Source organism: Chrysochloris asiatica, unplaced genomic scaffold (assembly GCF_000296735.1).
Source record: "Chrysochloris asiatica unplaced genomic scaffold, ChrAsi1.0 scaffold00189, whole genome shotgun sequence".
Taxonomy (NCBI): Eukaryota; Metazoa; Chordata; class Mammalia; order Afrosoricida; family Chrysochloridae; genus Chrysochloris; species Chrysochloris asiatica.
Genome location: NW_006408707.1, coordinates 1,393,883 through 1,416,214, shown reverse-complemented (window position 1 = coordinate 1,416,214; position 22,332 = coordinate 1,393,883). Strand labels below are relative to the sequence as shown.

Genomic DNA, 22,332 nt, shown 5'->3' with positions numbered 1-22,332 from the left:
ATACTAAAGGGGGGTGGGGGTGATTCTTTGCTCGTTACTGGGAATGTCAGGGTAGTGTGAGGGGAGGGAGGGGAAGGTGGCGCATAGGGCACAGAATAGACACAGGATAGTTTGGGTGCTAGGGATGGGGGCAATACACAGGAAGGGGGAGGGTAATGGAAGAACAAAGTGGACTGGAAAACAATTAGGTTAGCATGGGTGAAGTAGGACAGAGGTAAATAATGATGTATGCACAACCTTGGAACTACAGGGCTCTCGAATACAGGGACTGAGACATGGTTGGAATGGGGGAAAAGGGGGAAATAATAAGATGCTTGGCTGTTTTTTGAATCTTGGTTTCCCTGGCATACCATTATAAAATAGACACTTGAGTGGGAGAGAAAGGAATAGCCAGAAATGTCACCACAGAAAGCTTGTAAATCTGTCTTCTACCTATAACTGATTGGAATACCTAAAATGAGGCTACAACGTGCACTGTGAAGGAGGCTTCCTATATAGCCTCTGCATTACATAAGACCAAAGGTTGATTCCTGAACCCCATCCAGAATCTTCTGAGGTGGGAAATTTCCACTTGAAAGGGCAAGCAGACCCGCCTGGAGTGGCTAGAAGAACAGAAGATACTTCTTGAAAGAAAGACCGACAGGAAAAATACAAAACAATAACAGCAGTCTGAATGATGAGTACAAGAAAAAGCAAGTTGCTTGCCTAGAAGACATCAAGGCAAGTGGTCGGGTACCCTCAGGGCAAACCCCTTTCCAAGACTAAGATTCAACGGGAATACACGCTCTGATTGGTGACCACGTTCGTCACTGATAAAGAGAAGTGAGAGAAAAACAGAAATGAAGCTACGAGCTAAGCCCTACAACGTTTAATAGACTTCTGTGAACCCGGGTGGCAATCTGGTTGGACAGCACTGAGTCAAGACCTGGGGACTCTTGGGCCCAGAATCAGTGAAATAGCCACAGAAGGCTACAAAGGTGAGTGAACCGTCCAGCTAGCTGATAAGAAAAGAGGGCATATGCATAAGAACACCCACACTTGCAAATAATACCAACTTGACCTGGCTTCAATGACTGGATGATCAGAGCTCAACTAAAAGAAGAAAGAAGAGGAAAAAAGAGTAATTTGATACAATTTGACGAACCTGAACTACACCTATGGATGCAATAGCTCAAAAGAGGGAACAAATCTTTATAGCGAGGATCATTCCCACCCCCTCCATACACAGAGTAGGCAGGGATGGGCAACTTGGACACTGGCTACCCAAAATGGTGGTGGTTGTGGGGTGGGGAGGGATTCAAATGCAAGAAGTGACTGGCTTATAAGCTTTCAAGAGAAAACCAAGATCCAAAGGTCGCAGAGGAAGGTAGAATCTCCACTGAGTAGTATCCAATCTGTCTAGGCAGGACTGTTGAAAGGAGATGGGGATAGGTCTCTTGTGGTACAACAGTGAATAATTGTTAGCAGGATTGACTGTGTGAGTTGGAAACGTAAAGGTAGACGTTCTGTAGCAAAAGGAGGCGAGTGATTGACTTTGCAGTCCAGGAGCAGTGGTCCCTGGGACCATTAAGGGAAAAGAGCAGAGTGCAGGACCCTACCCGGAGAAACAGTGACACCAGAGATGGAGTCAGAGACGATGACAAAGAGAGATAGAGCAGCTGGGGACTCTAGACCCAGAGAGAGACAGGGGGGCTGTGTTCTGATGACGGGGGGACAGGCTTGCAGGGTATACCCTTCGGTTGGTTGATGATGCATGCAGGGGATTGTAACCATGGCAATGAAACGATATACAATAGCATGAATGTAAAGCTAATGTTCTCCCATATAAACTATCACATAATTCACAATAAAACATTTTTTTTTTTAAAAAAAGAAAGAATTAATACAGATCTTTACACTCTGCTAGCGTAGTGGGTTACAAATTGGGCTGTCATGTGTAAGGTCAGCCATTTGAACCTACTAGGAGATCCTTGAGAGAAAGAATTAGACTTTCTGCTTCTGTAAAGATTTACAGCCTTGGAAACCCTATACAGAGTCACTGTGAGTCCAAACGGTCTCAGTAGCACACCTACATACCACATTTGACAAAAAATAAGATAAAACAAATGAAAGGTTTAAAAAAAGTAGTATGTGCTTTATGTTGCTTTTTTAGTTTCTCAGATATCCAAAACCATAAATGCAGTCCAAAAAAAATAATTCAACAAAACACTCATCTACCTACTGCCCACTTATCAAGAAACTTTACCTTTAGACCAAAAAGTAGAACTTCAAGGAAGACAGTGAAAGAAGACAACCTAGAAGATAGGAGTAAACAATATCTAAAGTAGAAATAATACTACTACTTACTCACCATACAAGTAGTCTGGAAGAAACATAACCTACATAGCTTGTGCCTGAATAGCAGGTTCCTGTCCAAGTGGTTTAGCACTTCCATGATGATATGTCTCTTAATGATTACTGTAACAAATGCTGGAAAAGGTATATACTATAACCTGGAAGCCAGACTCAACTACAGTTTCTGAAACTACATTCAGAAAGGCAAATCTTTGAAAACATAAATTTATTCAACAATTCTCATCCCTTAAACCTAACCATTAAAATAATAAGTGAGAGTTGTTGTTGTTAAGTGCCGTCAAGTTGGTTCTGACCCATAGCAACCCTGAACAGGGTTTCCAGGGCTGTAAATCTTTACGGGAGCAGAAAGCCTCATCTTTGTCCCGCAGAGCAGCTGGTAGTTTCGAACTGCTGACCTTACGGTTTGCAGCTCGCTTCGTAACCACAACACTACCTGAGTTCCTTAATAAGTGAGAGTAAGTCATATATATTCTAACACCCTACCAGTATTTTTCATTACTATGGATGAGAAAAAGCATAAGCCAAAATTTCTCCCTAGATCCACATAAACCATCTCATTTGTTAACTGACAGGATAGAAGGGTAGTTCAAACATGTGCTCATAAATGACAGGCTTAATGCACTCCCAGCATCCCACTGCCATCTAATCTTGTAAATTTTATATTTGCTAAGCCTAATGACTCAGCTGTTTATCTCTGTCCACTATTTCCTGTTGTCAACACTTGAGCACGAAGTCCAAAATAGCACTTTCACACTTAAATCTTAGAGATAATTTGATTTTCTGCTACTTGATTTTATTTGTTTAATATGTAGTCTTCACAAACACAAAAGCCACATCTTTTTTAAAAAACATAGGATCTCTAAACTACAAAATTTATAAATTGTAAAAAAATAAAAAGCACCAGCAAAGAATTGCATAATCTACCAACAATAAATTAAAACCCAATCCTAGTTCATTATTTTAATAATCTAGCATCTGGCTCACAAAAATATATAAAAGGATATTAAATAATGCTAAACTCTCTTATTTTTAACCATAGGAAAGTCCATATCCTCCACATAGGGATGCCTACATCAGAATTTTTAATATTGGCTGTCTTCCTCCTGAGATCCTGTTTGCATGTGGTCATTTCTTATAATTAGTTGTGGGTCCCTGGAGTTTATGAAATAATTTTATTATTACTAAACTAATATAATTAGGCAGGTAAATGTAATATATAAAATTTAATGCATTCTAAAGAAAAATTATTTTGTCATTATCCAAGCCACTATCTACCCTCCATACCATACTGACACAGAGGAGGATAAAACACATACGCACACGCATGCATATAACCTTTATGGTTTTCTATGACTTTCAAATGACAAAGTTTTATTTATTTATGTTATCAATATTCCTTAAAGATAAAAAGAAAAAAAAAAAAAAAAAAATTAGTAAAAATATATTCTTCAGATTGATATTAATCTGCCAAATGACTTTTATTTTAATTAAAAATAAAATCAATTTTATTCAATCAAATAAAATCAATTTTATTAACATTAAGAACATGTAAGCCTCACTTATGTATCAATGAGGAAAATGAAATCTAAGACATATTACCTTTTACAATAAAATACCTAGGAATAAATTTGAGCAAGAAGGTAAAAGACCTGTATGTTGTTGTAGTTAAGTGCCGTGGAGTTGGATCTAACCAATAGTGGCCCTATAATAGGGTTTCCGAAGAGCGACTGGTGAGCTTGAACCTCCGACCTTGCATTTTAAATGGCTTTGCAGTCTGGCATATTAACCCACAGTGTCACACCAAGAGAAAACTACAACATATTGCTAGCAGAATAAAGACATGAATTTGACCATGTTCTGCATCATTCAATATTTTACCCATGGAGTCCCTCAATATTGCAAGTCGAAGCTTTAATTTTTTCTTCAGTTATCTCAGCTTGAGAAATGCTGAGGATGTTCTTCCCTTTTGGTTTTCTAACTCCAAATTCTTTGCACATTTCATTACAATATTTTACTTTGTCTTCTTGAGCTGTCCTTTGAAATTTTCTGTCCAGCTTTTTTTTTATCTCCTCATGTCTTCCATTTGCTTTAGCATCTCTACATTAGAAAGCAATGGAGCTCTGGTAGCATAGTGGTTACGAATCGGGCTGCGAACCTTAAGGTCAGTGGTTCGAAACTACCAGCGACTCCGCAGGAGAAAGATGAGGCTTTCTACTCCCGTAAAGATTTACACCCTTGGAAACCCTGTACAGGGTCGCTGTGGGTTGGAACCGACTCAACAGCACTTAACAACAACAACAACATCATTAGAAAACAAGTTTCAGAGTCTCTTCTGTCATCCATTTTGGTCTTTTCCTTCTTCATTGTATTCTTAATGACCTTTTACTTTCTTCCTGTATGATGTTTTTGATGCCATTCCACAACTCTTCTTGTCTTGAGTCATTAGTGTCTAATGTATCAAATCTGCTCTTGAGGTTATCTCTAAATTCAGGTGGGATATGTTCAAGGTCATATTTTTTCTTTTGTGGACTTGTTTTTACTTTTTTCAGATTGAACCTGAACTTGCAAATGAGCAATGGATGGTCTGTTATATAGTCTGCTCATGGCCTTGTTTTCATTTGGTGAAGTGGCACTTTTCCACCATCTCTTACCACAGATGTAGTCCATTTGATTTCTGTGTATTCCATCTGGTGAGGTACATATGAATAGTTGTCTTTTATGTTGTTTATAAAATATATTTAAAATGAACAAGTCATTGGTCTTGTAAAATTCTGTTATGTGATCTCCAAAATCATTTCTATCTCCAGTCTCTTCCACAGATGTGGAGTGCCACCCAACCTGAGGGGCTCATTTTGAATGCCTTCTAGCGGGACTCATTTTATGGTAATATATGTAACAATATATATTCTGGCACTCTTCGTCTTTTTTCAATATTCTGGTGCTATCTGACAGTGTTCTACTGCTATTCATAGGTTTTTAGTGACTAAATATTCAGAAGGAGTGTGTGTGTTCCTCCTAGTCTTTCTTCATCTGGAAGCTCATTTGAAACCTGTGTGTCCTTCGGTGACCCTGCTGGTATTTAAAATATCGGTGGCATAGCTTCCAGAATCACAGCCAATACACAAGTCCCCACAATACAACAAACTGACAGATGAGTGGTGATCAATATACATAGCCTCCTTTTATGTCACTGAAAACAATTTTGCTATTAATAAGACATTGGTCTTGCAAAATCCTATAATGCAATCACTAACATAATTTCTATCATCAAGGTCATATTTCCAACTACTCATCTGTCAGTTTGTTATATTGTGGTGATTTGTGTTTTCCTGTGATACTGGAAAGTATTCCACTTGTATTTTACATACCTGCTGGGTCACCCATGGTAAATATATTTCAGCAGAGCTTCCCAACTAAGACACACTCGGAAAGAGTAGAAACTTCATGAATAGCAAAGGAACATTGTCAGATATAGTGAGATAAAATGAGCCCCTCAGGTTAGAAGAAACTCAAAATACAACAAGAGAAGAGTGGCCTCCTAAAAGCAGAGTTGCCGTTAATGCTGTGAAAGGATGAAAGCTTTCAGCACCTTCGTTTACTGATGTGGCACAACTCAAAAATGCTGTGACAGTACAGCTGCAGACATCCATAAAGAATTGGAATACAGAATGTATGAAGTATGCATAGAAAAAAGTTGGAAGTCAACAAAAACGAAATAGAACAAATAAAGATCAATATCCTAGACTTTATTAAGCTGGGATGGACTGGTATTGAAGAAGAATGGTATCAATATTCTTTATCAAAAAGAGCATTTCAAGATAGATCTTGAAAAACAGTGCTGCCTGTGATAGGTATAGTATCCGTATACCTATAAGGAAGAGCAGTTAATATAACCATTATTAAAATTTATGCTTCAACCATTAAGGTCACTGATGATGAAACTGAAGAAATCTACCAACTTTAGTCTGAAATTGACAATTCAAAGTATGCCCCCCAAATACTTGAAGAAATATATTTTTTAAAGCATTTTGAATACAGTAATAACCAGTTTGCTATTAAACCAACACTTACTGAATGTTTATTATGTGCCAAGAGTAGGGAGGAGTTGATAGAGGAGTAAATACCTTAAAGGACCTCAAAAGAGTTCACAATCCATGAGACAGGTTGTTGTTGTCATTAGGTGCCACTGAGTTGGTACAAATTCACAGCTACCCTATGTTAAACAGAACAAAACAGTGTCCAGTCCTGTGTCAATCTCCAATCATTGCTATACTTGATCCCATCACTGCTGCCACTGGTCCAATTCACCCTGTTGGAGATCTTACTCTTTTCTACAACACTCCTCTTTATAAATCATGATACCCTCCTACAGTGACTGGTTCCTCCTGACAATATGTTTGATGTACAAGAGAAAAGTCTGACAATACTGGCTTCAAAGGAGCATTCTGTCTGTACTTCTTCCAATACAAATTGTTTTGTTCTTTTAGCAGTCCATGGTATTTTTAATATTCTCCTCCAATACCGTAACTTAAATGAATCAATTCTTCTAAGGTCTTCCTTAATACTCATATGCATACCCAACTTTCACATGCATATGAGGTTATGGAAAATACCACGGCATGTGTCAAGCCTACCTTAGTCCTCAAACTGACATCTTTGCTCTTCTACACTTTAAAGAGGTCTAGTAGAGCATATTTACCTAATGTAATACGTTATTTGATTTCTTGACTGCTACTTCCATGAGTGTTGATGGTTGATCCAAAGAAAATGAAGTCTTTGACAACTTTAATCTTTTTTCCATTCATATGGATGTTATTTATTGATCTAGCGGTGAGAGTTTTTATTTTCTCTACATTGAGGTACAACCCAGAGTGAAGGCTGTGGTCTTTGATCTTCATGAGTAAGTATTTTAAGTTCTCTCTGCTTTCAGCAAGCAAGGTTGTATCATCTATGTGTATCGCAGGTTGTTAATGAGTCTTCTCCCTATCCTGTTGCTATGTTTTTCTTTATATAATCCATTCTATTGGATTATTTGTTCAGCATACACATTGAATAAGTATAGTGAAAGAATACAACTCTGGTGCACCTCTTCCCTAATTATCAATCAGTCAGTGTTTACTTGTTCAGTTCAAAAACCTGCCTCTTTGTCTATGTACAAGATTATCATAAGCACCATCAAGTGTTCTGAAATACTTACTCTTCACAATGCTGTCCATAGCTTGTCATGATCCACATAATCAAAAGCCCAATAAAGCACAAGTAAATATCTTTCTGGTATTCTCTGCTTTCAGTCAAGATCCATCTGACATTAGAAATGATATCCCTCATTCCACGTCCTCTTCGGAACATGGCTTGAACCTCTGCAAGCTCTCTGTCAATGTATGGTTGCATCTGTTTTGTAAATATCTTTAGTAAAACTTTACTCTCATGGGATATCAATGATATTGTCTGATAATTTCCACATTTGGTTGGGTCACCTCCTTTGGAATGGACACAAATACACATCTCTCCAGTCAGTTGGCCAGGTAGCTGTCTTACAATTTTCTTGGCATAGATAAGTGAGTGTCTCCAGTGCCAAATCACTTTGTTGAAATATTTCTATTTGTAGTCCATCAACTCCCAGTGCCTTGTTCTTTGCCAATGATTTCAATGCAACTTGGACTTTTTCCTTCAGGATCTTTGGCTCTTGTCATATACTAGCTCTTGAAATGGTTGAACATCGATCATTTCTTTTTGGTACAGTGACTTTGTATGTTCCTTACATCTTCTTTTGATGCTTTCTGCATCACTCAATATTCTTCCCATTGTTGTTGTTAAATACTGTGGAGTCAGTTCTGACTCATAGTGACACTGTGGAGTGCTTCCAAGGAGTGGCTGCTAAGTTTGAATCGCCAACCTTGCAGTTCAAATTAAGCTTGCAGTTCAACATATTATTCTGCGGTGCCACACCAGGAATCATAGAATACTTCAATATTTCAAGGTGATGCTTGAATTTGTTTTTCAGCTGTCTCAGCTTAAAGAATGCTGAACGTGCTCTTCCATTTTGGTTTTCTAAATCCAAGTCTTTTCACATTTCTTTATAATATTTGACTTTGTCTATTCGAGCTGCCTTATGAAATTTTCTACTCAGCTCTTTTACATCCTCCTTTCTTTCATTTGCTTTAGCGTCTCTACACTGGAAAGCAAGTTTCAGAGTCTTTTCTGACATCCACTTTGGTCTTTTCCTTCTTTCTTGTCTTCTTAATGACCTTTTGCTTTCCTCCTGTATGATGTTATTGATATCATCCCACAACTCTTTTGGTCTTTGGTCTTTAGTGTCTAATGTATCAAATCTGTTCTTGAGGTTATCACTAAATTCATGTGGGATATGTTCAAGGTCATATTTTGGCTCCCATAGACCTGTTTAATTTTCTTCAGCTTTATCCTGAACTTGCATTTGAGCAGTTGATGATCTGTTCCACAGTTTGCCCCTGGCCTTGTTTAGGCTGATGATATGGAGTTTTTCCTCCACCTCTTTCCACAGATGTAGTCAATTTTATTTCTATGTATCCTACCTGATGAGGTCCATGTGTATAGTCCTCTTATATGTTATTTTAAAAAGGTATGAAGAATTTATTGGTCTTGCAAAATTCTATCATGTGATCTCCTGCATCTTTTCTATCACCAACATCATATGTTCCAACTTTTGATTATTCCTCTTTGTTTCAACCTTTGCATTCCAAACACCAGTAATAATCAATACTTCTTGATTGCATGTTTGATCGATTTCAGACTTTGGAAGCTGGTAGAATTCTTGTCCATTATCACTGCTTTTAGTGGTTGTAAATCTGAATAATATTGATATTAACTGATATTCCTTGTACGAGTATAGATATTATTCTATCACAGATAGCACTGTGTTTCAAGACAGATCCTGATATGTTTTTGGTGATGAATGTAATGTCATTCCTCTTCAATTTGTCATGTCTGGTATAGTAAACCATGTGATTGCAAATTCAAAATGACCAATACCACCAGTCTATTGCAGCTCACAAATGCCTAGGATATCTATGTTTATGCATTCCATTTCATTTTTGACAACTTCCAATTTTCCTAAATTCGTACTTCATACACTCCATGCTCCGATTATTAATGGATGATTACAGCTGTTTCTCTTCATTTTGAGTTGTGCCCCATCAGCAAATGAAGGTCCCGAAGCTTTACTCCATTAGTGTCATCACAGTCAACTCTACTTTGAAGAGGCAGTTCATCCCCAGCCATATTCTGAGTGCCTTACAACCTGATAGGCTAATCTTCTGGCACCAAATCTGACAACAATCTGGTGCTCTTCAACATGTTCAATATCCAGTATTCTGGTGGTGACAGTTTTCCACTGTTATTCATATGATTTTCAGTGACTAAATATTGGGAAGTAGTCTATCTCTCTTTCTTCCTAGTCTGTCTTCATCTGCATGATCAGCTGAAACCTGTCCACCATGGGTGACCCTGATAGTACTTACAATACCAATGCATAGCTTCCAGAATCACAGCAACATGCAAGCCACAACAGTACACCAAACTGACAGACAAGTGGTGGGAGTAAATTTCTGTTGGTGTTAAGTGCTGTCAAGTTGATTCCGACTCATAAGCAACCCTGTGTAGAGTTTCCAAGGAATGACTCTTCAAAGGCATTGTACAAACAGAAAGACCCAAAGTAGAAAAATGTCAGTCCCAGAATTATGGATACAACTTTGGGCATGAAGTAAGTCCTTAATAGATTCACAAAATTTAAAGAAAGTTTTATTATGGCACAAAGTTTTAAAGAAAGTTTTTATAATTAAACTTTCATATTTGTCAACTAGAACTAAAAGTAATAATTCAAAATGAAAAGAAGTATAAGGATCCTAACATTCTATGGATAGACACAGACTAGAAAGACTGCTCAGCTGAAAACATGCATCATTTCTAAATAATAAATAAATAAATTCCAGAGTATAGATCTAAGAACGCAGGGGACAGAGCCAACAGCAGATAGAAGCAATCTGCCAAGTGCAGGAACCACTGGCAGGGAGTATTAGGACTTAATCAAGAAACATACCCTGTAGAAATTTTGTAACATAAAAGGGAGAGTAGTTAATCTTACACTCCAGAAACATGGAGCCCTAGGACCATCATGGGAGAAGAGCATGAGTGGAATGTGGGACCCTATCCAGAGAAGCAGTGACACCAGAGATAGAGGCAGAGATGATGACTTGGAGAGGGAGCAGCTGAGGGCTCTAGACTCATGGAAAGAGAAAGGCTGTGTGCCGGTGGCCAGGAGGCAGGCTTGCAGAATGTGCCCTTTGGTTGTTTAAATGATTATTTATCCCTGAGTGTTTTTATGTACATTCTCCCCCTGGGAAAAAAAAGAGCTAATAGAAGAAAATACTATTGAATGATGATGCATGAAGGAAATTATAATCATTGCAATGAAACAATGAGTGTAAAACTGATGTTCTCCAATGTAAAATATCACTCAATTCACAATAAAAACTTAAACAAAACAAAAGAGTAGCCCTTTGGAATCCAAAAACCATCTAAGGAGCCATGGTAGCATAGTAGATTATGGGGTAGGCCATAACTACAAGGTCAGCTGTTCAAATCTACCAGTCGCTCCAGGGAAAAAGTTGAAGCATTCTGCTCCCGTAAAGATTTACACCCTATGCAGGGCCACTATGAGGCGGAACCAACTCAACAGCACATAACCACAACCACCACAACCTTCTGAGCTGACCTCTGTGCCCTGAATTTAACTGGCTCAAAAAACCCCCTTTGGAATCACTGTTTTGATTGGACACAGCGCTCTGGTTCATACTGGTGAAACCAAGACTAATTCCTGATTATAATTCAATCCACAAAATCATCTTCATTAGCTTTGATCTAGGTTTAAAAAAAAAAAAAAATGGTAAAATCAGCTCTTTGATCTAGCTGATCTTCGTTCAATGATTTTGGCATCCATCAAGTCAAAAGCTTGCTGAAGCCAAGATGCTAGCTTAAAATTGAAAATGTCAAACCATGTGAGATCCCAGTTCTAGCAGCTATTGCATAAATGGTAATTATGTGGCCTTCTATCACCAGTTTCTGCAGTAATCAAGGTTGAAAGCCTATGCTTTCTTGGATCATATTTGAGGTGTTCCCAACCTTTTTATAAAATGCTTGATCCATCTAAAACTATTGTTTTATGTGAATCAGCATTCCTATAAACTTTTAGCAAAGCTTCAATAATTTGGGTAGATGTCCACTTGAGTTTTGTTAAAAAAATTATTAGTCCCAACCTCAAAATAGTTTTTTTCCAATGCATAAAAAATTATCATTTTTTTTTAAAATAAAAGGTACCCTCATGAGATTGAGTACTGTAGGATTAGCACTGGACCACAAGGTCCATTTGAACTGCAAGGTCAGCAGTTCGAACTCACCAGCTGCTGCCTAGAAACTCTATACAGAGTTGCTATGAGTCAGAACCAACTTGACAATACTTAACAACAATAACATTCCTGAGAGAACTTGTCTATAGCCATTCAATGATCCGAGGCACAAGTTTAAACATGTTTTGTTTGGAATAAACTCATACATGTATGAACAGGAACTCTAACAGCAATAATTTTTTGTTGTTGTTATGTTCCTTGGAGTCGGTTCCGACTCATAGCAACCCTGTACAGGGTTTCTGAATCTTTACAGGAGCAGAAAGCCTCACCTTTCTCCCGCAGAAGAGCTGGTAGTTTCAAACTGCTGACCTTGAGATTAGCTGCCCAATTCGTAACCACTTTACCAAGCTTGATGCTCTTCTCCAGGAAATGGTCCCTTCTGATAATATGTCCAAAGTATGAAAAACAAAATCTCACCATCCTGGATTCTAAGGAGCATTCTGGCTGTGCAGTCTGTGGAGCTTTTAATATTCTCCTCCAACAACACAACTCAAATGCATCAAATCTTCTATAGTCTTATTAATTAATTCAATTTTCTCTTGCATATGTGGTAACTGAAAATACCATGGCTTGGATCAGGGTACAACTTAGCCCTCAAACTGTCATCTTTACTCTTCAACACTTTGAAGAGGTTTTGTGCAGCAGTTTTGCCAAATACAATCCATCATTTGATTTCTTGACTGCTGCTTCCATGAGTGTTGATGGTTGATCCGAGCAAAATGACTTGACTTTGACAACTTCAGTCTTTTCTCTATTTATCTGGATATTATTTATTGATCCTGAAGATTTTTCTTTTCGTTACTTTTAGGTGCAACTCATACAGAAGGCTGTGTGTGGTCTTTGATCTTCATCAATAAGTATTCAAGTCATTTTCAAACAAGTTTGAATAATCTGCATATCACAGGTTGTTAGTGAGTCTTCTTCCAATTGTGATGCCACAGTTTTCTTCATATAATACAGCTTACTGGGTTACTTCCTCAGCATACAGATTGAATAAGTATGGTAAATGAACACAACCCTGGCGCACATCTTCCCTAATTTTAAACCATTCAGTGTTTCCATGTTTTTTTTTTACTATGTACAGGATCCTCATGAGCACAAGTAAGTGTTCTAGAATACACAATCTCTGCAATTTTTCCAAAGGTTGTCATGATCCACAAAATACAAAGTTTTTGCATAGTCAATAAAGTACAGGTAAACATTTTTCTGGAAAGTGATGGTGGAAATGTGTCATGTCATCAGTCAAAATAAAGCCAAGGTCAGACTGTGGAACTGACCATTAACTGTTCATCTGTAAGTTCAGGTTGAAGCTGAAGAAAATAAAACAAGTCCATGAGAGCCAAAATATGAACTTGAAAATATCCCACCAGAAAGTAGAGATCATCATCAATTAGCTAGAAAGTTGAAAACTAAAATATCACAATTAATACTGAAGAAACAAAGTTTTAAAAAGGAAAATTTAAGCATTTCCCTAAAAGTTTCTACAAGGTATTTATGATACATTGACAGTTTGTTGATAATTCAGAAATTTATCTGATTCACAAGCCAACTCCATAGTTTTAAAAAACAGACCAAATAAACACATGTAAGCACATATAGATACACAGGCATATACAATTTTATTGTAATTCACAGATAGTACATTTTTTACAAAGTAAAGGCCTGTTTCCAGCAAGTATACAGAGGCATGTACTCACTTTATGCCTAAGTCACATTTTGGTAATTCTCAAAATATTTCAAAATGATTCATAAAGTTGTTGAACATTTAATAAACTACAAGTATAATTTAGACATAATTTTTGTATGTGTACTGGGAAAGCAAAAAAGCCATGTGAATCACTTTACTGCAATGTTCATTTTATTGCAGTGCTCTACAACCAAACCCACAGTATGTCCAAAGTATGCCAGTATATTCATATTAAGTATGTGGAGCCTCAAATTTAACACTAAAGTTACTTTAGAAATCGATCATAAAACTGCAGGAATTTTAAACATCAGACTAGACAATAATTGACAGAAAATCTATGTAACCTCATCAGTTTAAAACTGAATAAAAAAAGAGTCCAGGGAGCCTTTATCCAAAAAGTGTAGAAATAAATCTAGAGTAGGATACAAAATAAGAGAACACGCTTCCAAAGATTTCCATATAATCTATAGTTAAAAAATATTTATGTCGTTGTTATTATGTGTCGTTGAGTCAGTTCCAACTAATAACCTTGTACAGGATTTCCAGGAATGGCTGGTGGATTTGAAGCACCAGCTTTGCAGGTATCAGTCCAGTGCTTATCCAACACACCACGCCAGTACTCTAAACATCCTGTATAATCTATATAAAGATCCTATGTAATCTGTAGAGAACAACCTATATAATGTCATAAAATCAATAACTAAAAACCCAAACTAGCTATGACCTTTAAAATAGCTCTGTGGCAAGAAAAGTTATCTCTCAGAGAAGGAAACCATATGCATACAGTGCATCAAATCTTCATTATAGTTGTATTCCTGAGATCCACTTCTATTTCTAAAATCTACTCAACAGTATTATACAAAAGATGTAAACACATCCATGCAGGTGCATACCATTTACCTCATTTAAAAATGACTGAAGCAGAAATTCACTCTCTTCTGGGAAGATTTTACATTCAAGTCCTCAGATTTCTGTTTCACCATAACTCATTTGAGGGTTAAAATGTGAACTAAATGTCCTTACTTACCACTTAAATGAAACTTCTCCCTCTGATAAACATAGGAATCCTTGCCCTATACTGTTTTATCCTAGTTAAATCAACATCACAAGTAAGTATGTTATCAATATCTTTCAACTTTGTATAAAACAGCAAGTTCATCTTGTAACATTCTCGATGCAGCTAATATTTCAAATGACTATAAGAAAAAAATTTCCCATTAAAATTGCCTAAAGGACAAAAGTAAAAAATGAACCATGGCATCTCCAGAAACTGTGTTGCAGTATTACATCCTGATACTTTTATCAAGGACACAAAGCTATTTCACTGAAATATACAAAGACAATGCTGCCACCTAAAGGACAAAATTCAACATGAAAAATGTTCATTCAGTCAAATAATGCCAATGTATCAAACAATCAATTTGATATTTTAAATCAGTAAAGTTTATACTTCAAAGAAACCACTATATACTGTTGTTCTTAAGTCTACAAAATAAAGCTATAGTACTGTTTTTAAGAAGACTCAATATATGAACCTAACAAAGTAATTAAATGAAACTACATTTGTCAAAGCACAAAGCACACAGTCAGTTTCTATAGTACCTAAAGCAGTAGTTCACTTAAAATATTTATTATAAAATGACAGTAACACTTCTCAAATAAAAACAAGCAAATTACTTAAAATTGTAACTTTGCATGTAATTGCAATTTTATAATGTAACTATAAAAAATTGCAAAATATAAATGTAAAATACGCCAAACTCAATTGTTGATAACTAACATGATAAAGAGCTCATATTATTCTAAATTCCCTAGGAGCCTTAATTGAAAAGAGTATTGCTGAAATGAACTTGAAGACTTTGCAAAATTAACTTCAAATGTCCAAGGAAATAAAAATATTTATTGAATAAAACTAAACAGAAAACTTAACTTCCCTTAGGATTTGAGGATAAAACATTTTTAATGTAATACATTATTAAGGAGACACTAATATTCACACAACTGGAACCTGAAAAATATATACAGTTGATTCCTTTAGGAAATTACTAACTAGGTTTTTATTTTTTGTTTTTATTGCATAAAGACATTATTTCTTTTGGTTTATTCAGCTGGCAAACAAATATTATTCAACAAATATATACATTTTATGTGAAAATTAGTTTTAAGTTGGGATTATTGTCCTTTAATTTACCTAAAAAATAGACACCAACAGATAAATACAATAGTAACACAATAAAAAAACTACTAGTTCTAGTGTCTTCAATGAGTCAGAGTTTGTACTAGACACTTTAACAAAATTATCTCATTCAATTATCAAAAGTGAAGCCTGCAAGAAAAAAACAAATACTGATAACCCCATTTGTAAATGAGATTCAGCACGTTTAAGTAACTTTTCCAGGGCAGTAATCAAAGTGGGTGAATATTAGGAATAAAAAATTCAGACTCTCTGATACATCAAACTTTATTCTCATCATACTGTCTCACAAGTGATTTAAATTATATGAAATGTCAACATTATATTAAATGTAAAAAAGAATGTGAAGTACATTTACTACATAATGCTGGTCAAGATTTATGAAATTTAACTCAAAGTGTGTAAAGCTTTCTACTACCTCTTGTCTGTCAAGTTTGTCATGCTGTGGTGGTTTGTGTGTTGCTGTGATTCTGGAAGCTATGTCCCTGGTATTTTAAATTCCATCAGGGTCACCCATGATGGACAGGTTTCAGATGTGCTTCCTGATGAAAAAGAGTAGGAAGAAAGAGAGATGGACTATAATGTCCAGTCACTGAAAACCTTATGAATAGCAGTGGAACACTCTCAGATAGCGATAATTGAAAAATAATTAAGAGTACCAGAAAATTGTATCAGAAGATGTGTCTGTCAGGTTAAAAGGTACTCAAAATACCACCGAGTATAGCTGCTCCTCAAAGAACAGTTGACCGTGATGAAATGCATGGAGCATAGCTTTCATGACCCTCATTTGCTGATGGGTGATGGGACATAAGTCAAAATGTAGAGAAATAGCTGTAAACATTCAGTAATATTCAGTACACAGAATGTACAAAGTATGAAACTACAAAATTTGGAAGTTATAAAAAATAAAATTAAATGCATAAACATCAATATCCTATGAATTCGTGAGCTCAAATAGACTCATATTAACCATTTTGAATCTGACAACTATGCTGGTAAGGACAAACTCAAGAGCACATTCATCACCAAAAAGAACATTTCAAGATCTATCTTGAGATACAAGGTTGTCTGAGATAAGATAATATCCACACACCTATAAGGAAGACTAGTTACTACAATTATTATTCAAATTTATGCATCAACTACTAAAGCTACTGATGATGAAACTGAAGAATTCTACCAACTTCTTCAGTCTGAAATTGATGAAACATGCAATCAAGATGTATTCATAATTACCTGGGATTGGAATGCAAAGGTTAGAAACAAAGAGGAAGGATCAATAGTTGAAAATAGGGCTTTGGTGATAGAAACGATGTTGGAGATCTCATGATAGAATTTGCAAGACCAATGATTTCTTCATTGCAAATACCATTTTTAAACAATATAAGGCAATTATACACATGAACTTCACCAGATGGAATACACAGAAATCAAACTGACTACATGTGTGGAAAGAGATGGTGGAAAAGCTCCATATCATCAGCCAAAACAGGGCCTGGAGCAGATTGTGGAACAGACTATCAATTGATCTTATGTAAGTTCAGGCTGAAGCTGAAAAAAATGAAAAGTCCACAAGAGACAAAATATGACCTGGAACATATCCCACCTGAATTTCAAGATCATCTGAAAAACAAATTTGATGTATCAGACACTAATGACCAAATACCAAAAGAGTTGGATGACATGAAGAACATCATACAGGAAGAAAGCAAAAGGTCATTAAGAAGACAAGAAAAAGGAAAAGACCAAAATGGATGTCAGAAGAGACTCTGAAACTTGCTATCTAGCACAGACATGTCAAAGCAAATAGAAGAAATGAGATAAAAGAGCTAAATAGAACATTTCAAAGGGCAACACAAGAATAAAAATCAAACATAACAAAAATGTATAAAGACCTGGAGTTAAAAAAAACAAAAGGGAACAACATGCTCAACATTACTCAAACTCAGGGAACTAAAGGAAAAAATATAAGCTTCGACTTGCAATACTGAAGTATTCAATGGACAAAATATTGAATGATGCAGAAAGCATCAAAAGAAGATGGTCACTGTACCAAAAAGAAATGGTCGATGTTCAACCATTTCAAGAGGTAACATATGATCAAGAGCCAATAACACTGAAGGAAGAAGACCAAGGTGCATTGAAAACACTGGCAAAGAACAAAGCTCTAGAAACTGATGGAATCAGTTGAAATCTTTCAACAAACTGATTTGGAGTTTGTTGAAATTGATGGCACTTACCAATCTATGCTAAGAAATTTGGCATTTCTTACCTGTTAGGTGAAATTTGGCAGTTCTACCTGGCCAACTGACTGGACAAGATCTTTATTTGTGTCCATTCCAATGAAAGGTGAGCCAACAAAATGCAGAAATCATTAGTATCACATGCAAGTAAAAATTTCCTAAACATAATTTTAAAATGGCTGTAACCATACATTGCCAGAGAACTGCCAGAGGAATATTACTGCTGACATCAAATGGATCTTGACTGAAAACAGAGAATACCAAAGCAATGTTTATCCATGCTTTACTGATTATGCAAAGGCTTTCGATTGTGTGGATCAACAAGTTCCATACAATATTGCGGAGAATGAGTATTCTGAAATGTTAATTTTACACAGACTTAAGAGGTAGTCATTCAAACAGAACTAGGAACCACTGAATGGTTTAAAATTAGAAAAGGTATACAACCCCAGAGCTGTATTCTTTCACTATACTTATTCATTCTGTATGCTGAGCAAATAATCTGATAATCTGGATGATATGAAGAAGAATGTGGCACCAGGATTGGAGGAAGGCAAATTAACAACCAACAATAGGCTTGCTGAAAGTGAAGATGACTTTAAGAAAACTTACTGATGAAAATCAAAGAACACAACCTTTAGTATGGGTTACACTTCAATGTATAAGAACACAAAAATCCTCACCACTGGACCAGTAAATAACATCTAGATAAATGGAGAATAGACTGAAATTGTCAAAGACCTCATTTTGCTTGGACCAACCATCAACACTCATGGAAGCAGCAGTCAAGAAATCAAACAAACATTTGCAATTGGGTAAATCTGCAGTACAAGACCTTTCTAAAATGTTGAAGAGTAAAGACACCTGTTTGAGGACTAAAGTGCACCTGACTTAAGCCATGATATTTTCAGGAACCTCACATGCATGTGAAAGTTGGACAGTGAATAAAGAAGACTGTAGAAGAACTGATTTGAGTTATGTTGTTGGAGGAGAATATTAAAAGTACCCTAGACTGCCAAAAGAACAAACCAATCTGTGTTTGAAGAAGTAAAGCCAGAATGTCTATACTTTGTCTCATACTTATGACATATTATCAGGAGGGACCATTCCCTGGAAAATAGCATCATGCTTGGTAAAGCTGAGGGACAGAGAAAGAGGAAGATCCCTAGCAAGATGGACTGGTACAGTGGCAGCAACAATGAGTTCAAGTGTTGTAATGACTGTACGGTTGGGGCCGTGTTTCATTTTGCTGTGCATAATGTACTGATTCAAAGGCACCTAACAGCAGCAAAAGTTTTCTAACTAGAATGCTTTCTTAAAATAGCATTATATCACTTGAAGTAGATCCTCCAAGAAACCTTACAAAAGTTAAATTCATACATGAAAATAAAATTACTCATAAAATTTTATAAACCAACTCCAAGAAGCAACATAAAGATCTTTTTATTTTCTGGATTCAATTAGAAAGCAAACATTTGTAAATATGCTACACGTTCAGGAACATATGCCAACGTTTTCAAATACAGTCCTGCATCACTTAATGCCCACAATACATTCTGTGAATATATGATCTTGTCATTGTGTGAACACCATATTTTATAGAGGCAACTCCTGGATTAAGGGAAAGTTCCATTACCTAAATCCTTAAATCGAATTTGCCCAGAACAGCTTTGTTATGTTGCAACAGTTCATATCTACCTCAGTTAATTATCTGTCTTAGTATATATAGTATAACGCATACTTTTCTATATATAAAAAAATTAAAGAAACACAGATACCCTAAACCATTTTTAACATATCAAAATAATAATAATGTTTTCATGAGCTGCACAAATTAAACTTGATATTATAAACCTTATGTAACTTGAATTTATAATAAAAAAAACTTTCCACAAGGTGGGAACACAGACATAGATGAGATCAGACATCACCTGAACATATATTAGGAATTGCATGACTGTACACTTAGTTCCTAATGCTAATCATTTCTACTAGTGCTTCCTCAGTGATATTTTTTGTTAAGCTTCACTATGAATCTATCAAATCAAAAGTAACTGGCTTCAGAACATTATTTAGATATAAAAATGAATGAACTTCTGATACATGCTACAACATGAATGAACCTTAAAAATACTTTGCTGAGTAAAGAAAGCCAACAGAAAAGTATATTTTGATTTATATGATATGTGTAGAATAAGCAAATTCACAGAGACAAAAAGTAGGTTAGTATTTGTCAGGGGCTTGGGGAAGGTATACCAGATAGGGAGTGATAGCTAATGAATATAGGATTTTGGAGGGGGGGTATGAAAATGTTCTAAAATTAGTGATGATGACTGCACAACTTTATAATGTGCACAGTTTCTGCACAACTTTTTGTTTGTACTAAAAACTATTATATTCTGTACTTGCAAAGGATGAATTTTACATGTGATATTATGCTGCAGTAGAATTAAATGCCTTCAAATACATTGAATAAAATACATTTAGTGTAGATGAATCGCACATGCCTGTGCTTAAAATATGAAATCTGTAAAACTACTAAGATTATCTGCCCCAATTTACTGAAACACATTTTTCACCAAACTACAGGAATAGTTAGTTATATTTCACAAGTGGACATTTTCCTAGGTTTTAAAAAATCTTAATTATCTAAAATATTTATAGTCCTTAACGGAATCAGGAAGAATTATAACCACGTACTTATAATAGGTCACTATGAGTCCGAAGCAATTCCACGGTATTTAACAACAACAACTTATAACAGGCAACTAATTTTTTTTTCCAATATACATGAATTGGTTCACTATAAGAATATAGAAAATAATTATTAACACATGCTAATGATAAACTACGAACATGCAAGTAGCACATACAAGCACCTATTCATTTATATGATCCATTTATAAATCATTTTTAAGAGTATTTTACCTCTCAGTCAAGAACAGAAAACCAAAAGAAAAATTTTTATAAACAAAGTTTATCAAGTTCAAAGGTTTGAAATAAAATGGATGATGATAACTAGTACTTACTAATTTGTTTTCTTGCATGTATATTCTTTGTAATTTCAGGCAGCCCTTAGCTATGACGATCATGCCTTCATCTGAGATCTTGTAACACTGGCCAAAATGAATATCTTTGAGTTCTCTGCATTTTGAACCCAGCTGTAAATAAAGAGATTTAGCTGAAAACTCAGAAGATAACATATTTCTAGCTAGATTTCCATAGAATTCCTTATAAATAGTCATATGTGAGTCAATAATTATTTATAAATTGCTTTCAAAATAAGACACAGCACCAGCAACTTATAATTTAAAAGACATTTGGTAAACCTCTTCACCTTCTAATGTACTTCACACTGCATGCTCATGTAAGGGTCCACAATGCTAAATGATTCAAATCTTCAACTTTTATTTCACTTGAGTTTTTATATCAGTTATAGTATGACACAGAGTGGGACACACGTATGTTTTTTTTGTTGTTATGTGCCATGGTGTCGGTTCCAACTAATAGAGACTCTGTACAGGGTTTCTGAGGCTGTAAATCTTTGTGGGAAAAGAAAGCCTCATCTTTCTTCTGCGGAACAGCTGGTAGTTTCAAACTGCTGACCATGAGATTAGCAGCCTGATTCATAATCACTACGGCACAGGTACAGTGAGTGGGAAAAGGGTCAAAAAAGTAGGATGAAGTCAAAGGAGGAGGACAAAAGCACAGTGAATGGAAAGAAAAAAAAACAGCTGTAGTGAAATAAAATCCAAATTATAGTAACCCCATGTGTGTCAGAGTAAAACCATAGGGAGTTCAATGGCTAATTTTTCTGAAGTAGATATTCAGTACTTTATTTGGAGACACCTCCACATGTACCTAAACCCCAAACCTTCCAGTTAGCAACCAAGTCACATTTAGCAGGTTATAAACCCAAAGACTCCTAGTGAGTGAAAGAATATTTCATTATCACTGTGACATTTTACTTCTCATTGTGCCAATGTATCATTCCACTCCATATGCTCCGTTACTCTAAAAAAGAGAAAAATTCTGGATACGCTAAAGCTAACCTTGTATGTTGTTGTTGTTAGGTGCCATCGAGTTAGTACCAACCATGGCAACCTTACGCACAGCAAAACGAAACACTGCCTGATCCTGGGCCAACCTCACTAATGTTGCCACGCTTGAGTCCGTCGATGCTATCACTTGGCCAATCCATCTTATTGGGGGTCTTCCTCTCTTTCTCTGTCGTTCCACCTTACCAAACATAGTATCCTTCTCCAGTGACTGCTCCCTCCTGACAATATGTTCAAAGTATGAAAGACAAAGTTTGGCCATCTTGGCCTCCAAGGAACACTCTGGCTGTACTTCTTCAAACACAGATCTGTTGGTTCTTTTGGCAGCCCATGGCACTTTCAATATTCTCCT

General features: G+C 36.0%; 1 protein-coding gene across 1 annotated transcript in view; it reads right to left on the bottom strand.

Annotated features, from left to right (window-relative positions):
- Positions 1-22,332, bottom strand: part of FBXL17 (F-box and leucine-rich repeat protein 17) — a gene marked incomplete at its 5' end in the record, with an annotated part of 910,371 nt that overhangs the window by 772,876 nt on the left and 115,163 nt on the right. Inside the window, one exon of the mRNA XM_006872263.1 lies at positions 20,952-21,083. Coding sequence (XP_006872325.1) covers positions 20,952-21,083 — 132 coding nt within the window. The remainder of the gene's footprint in view (positions 1-20,951; positions 21,084-22,332) is intronic.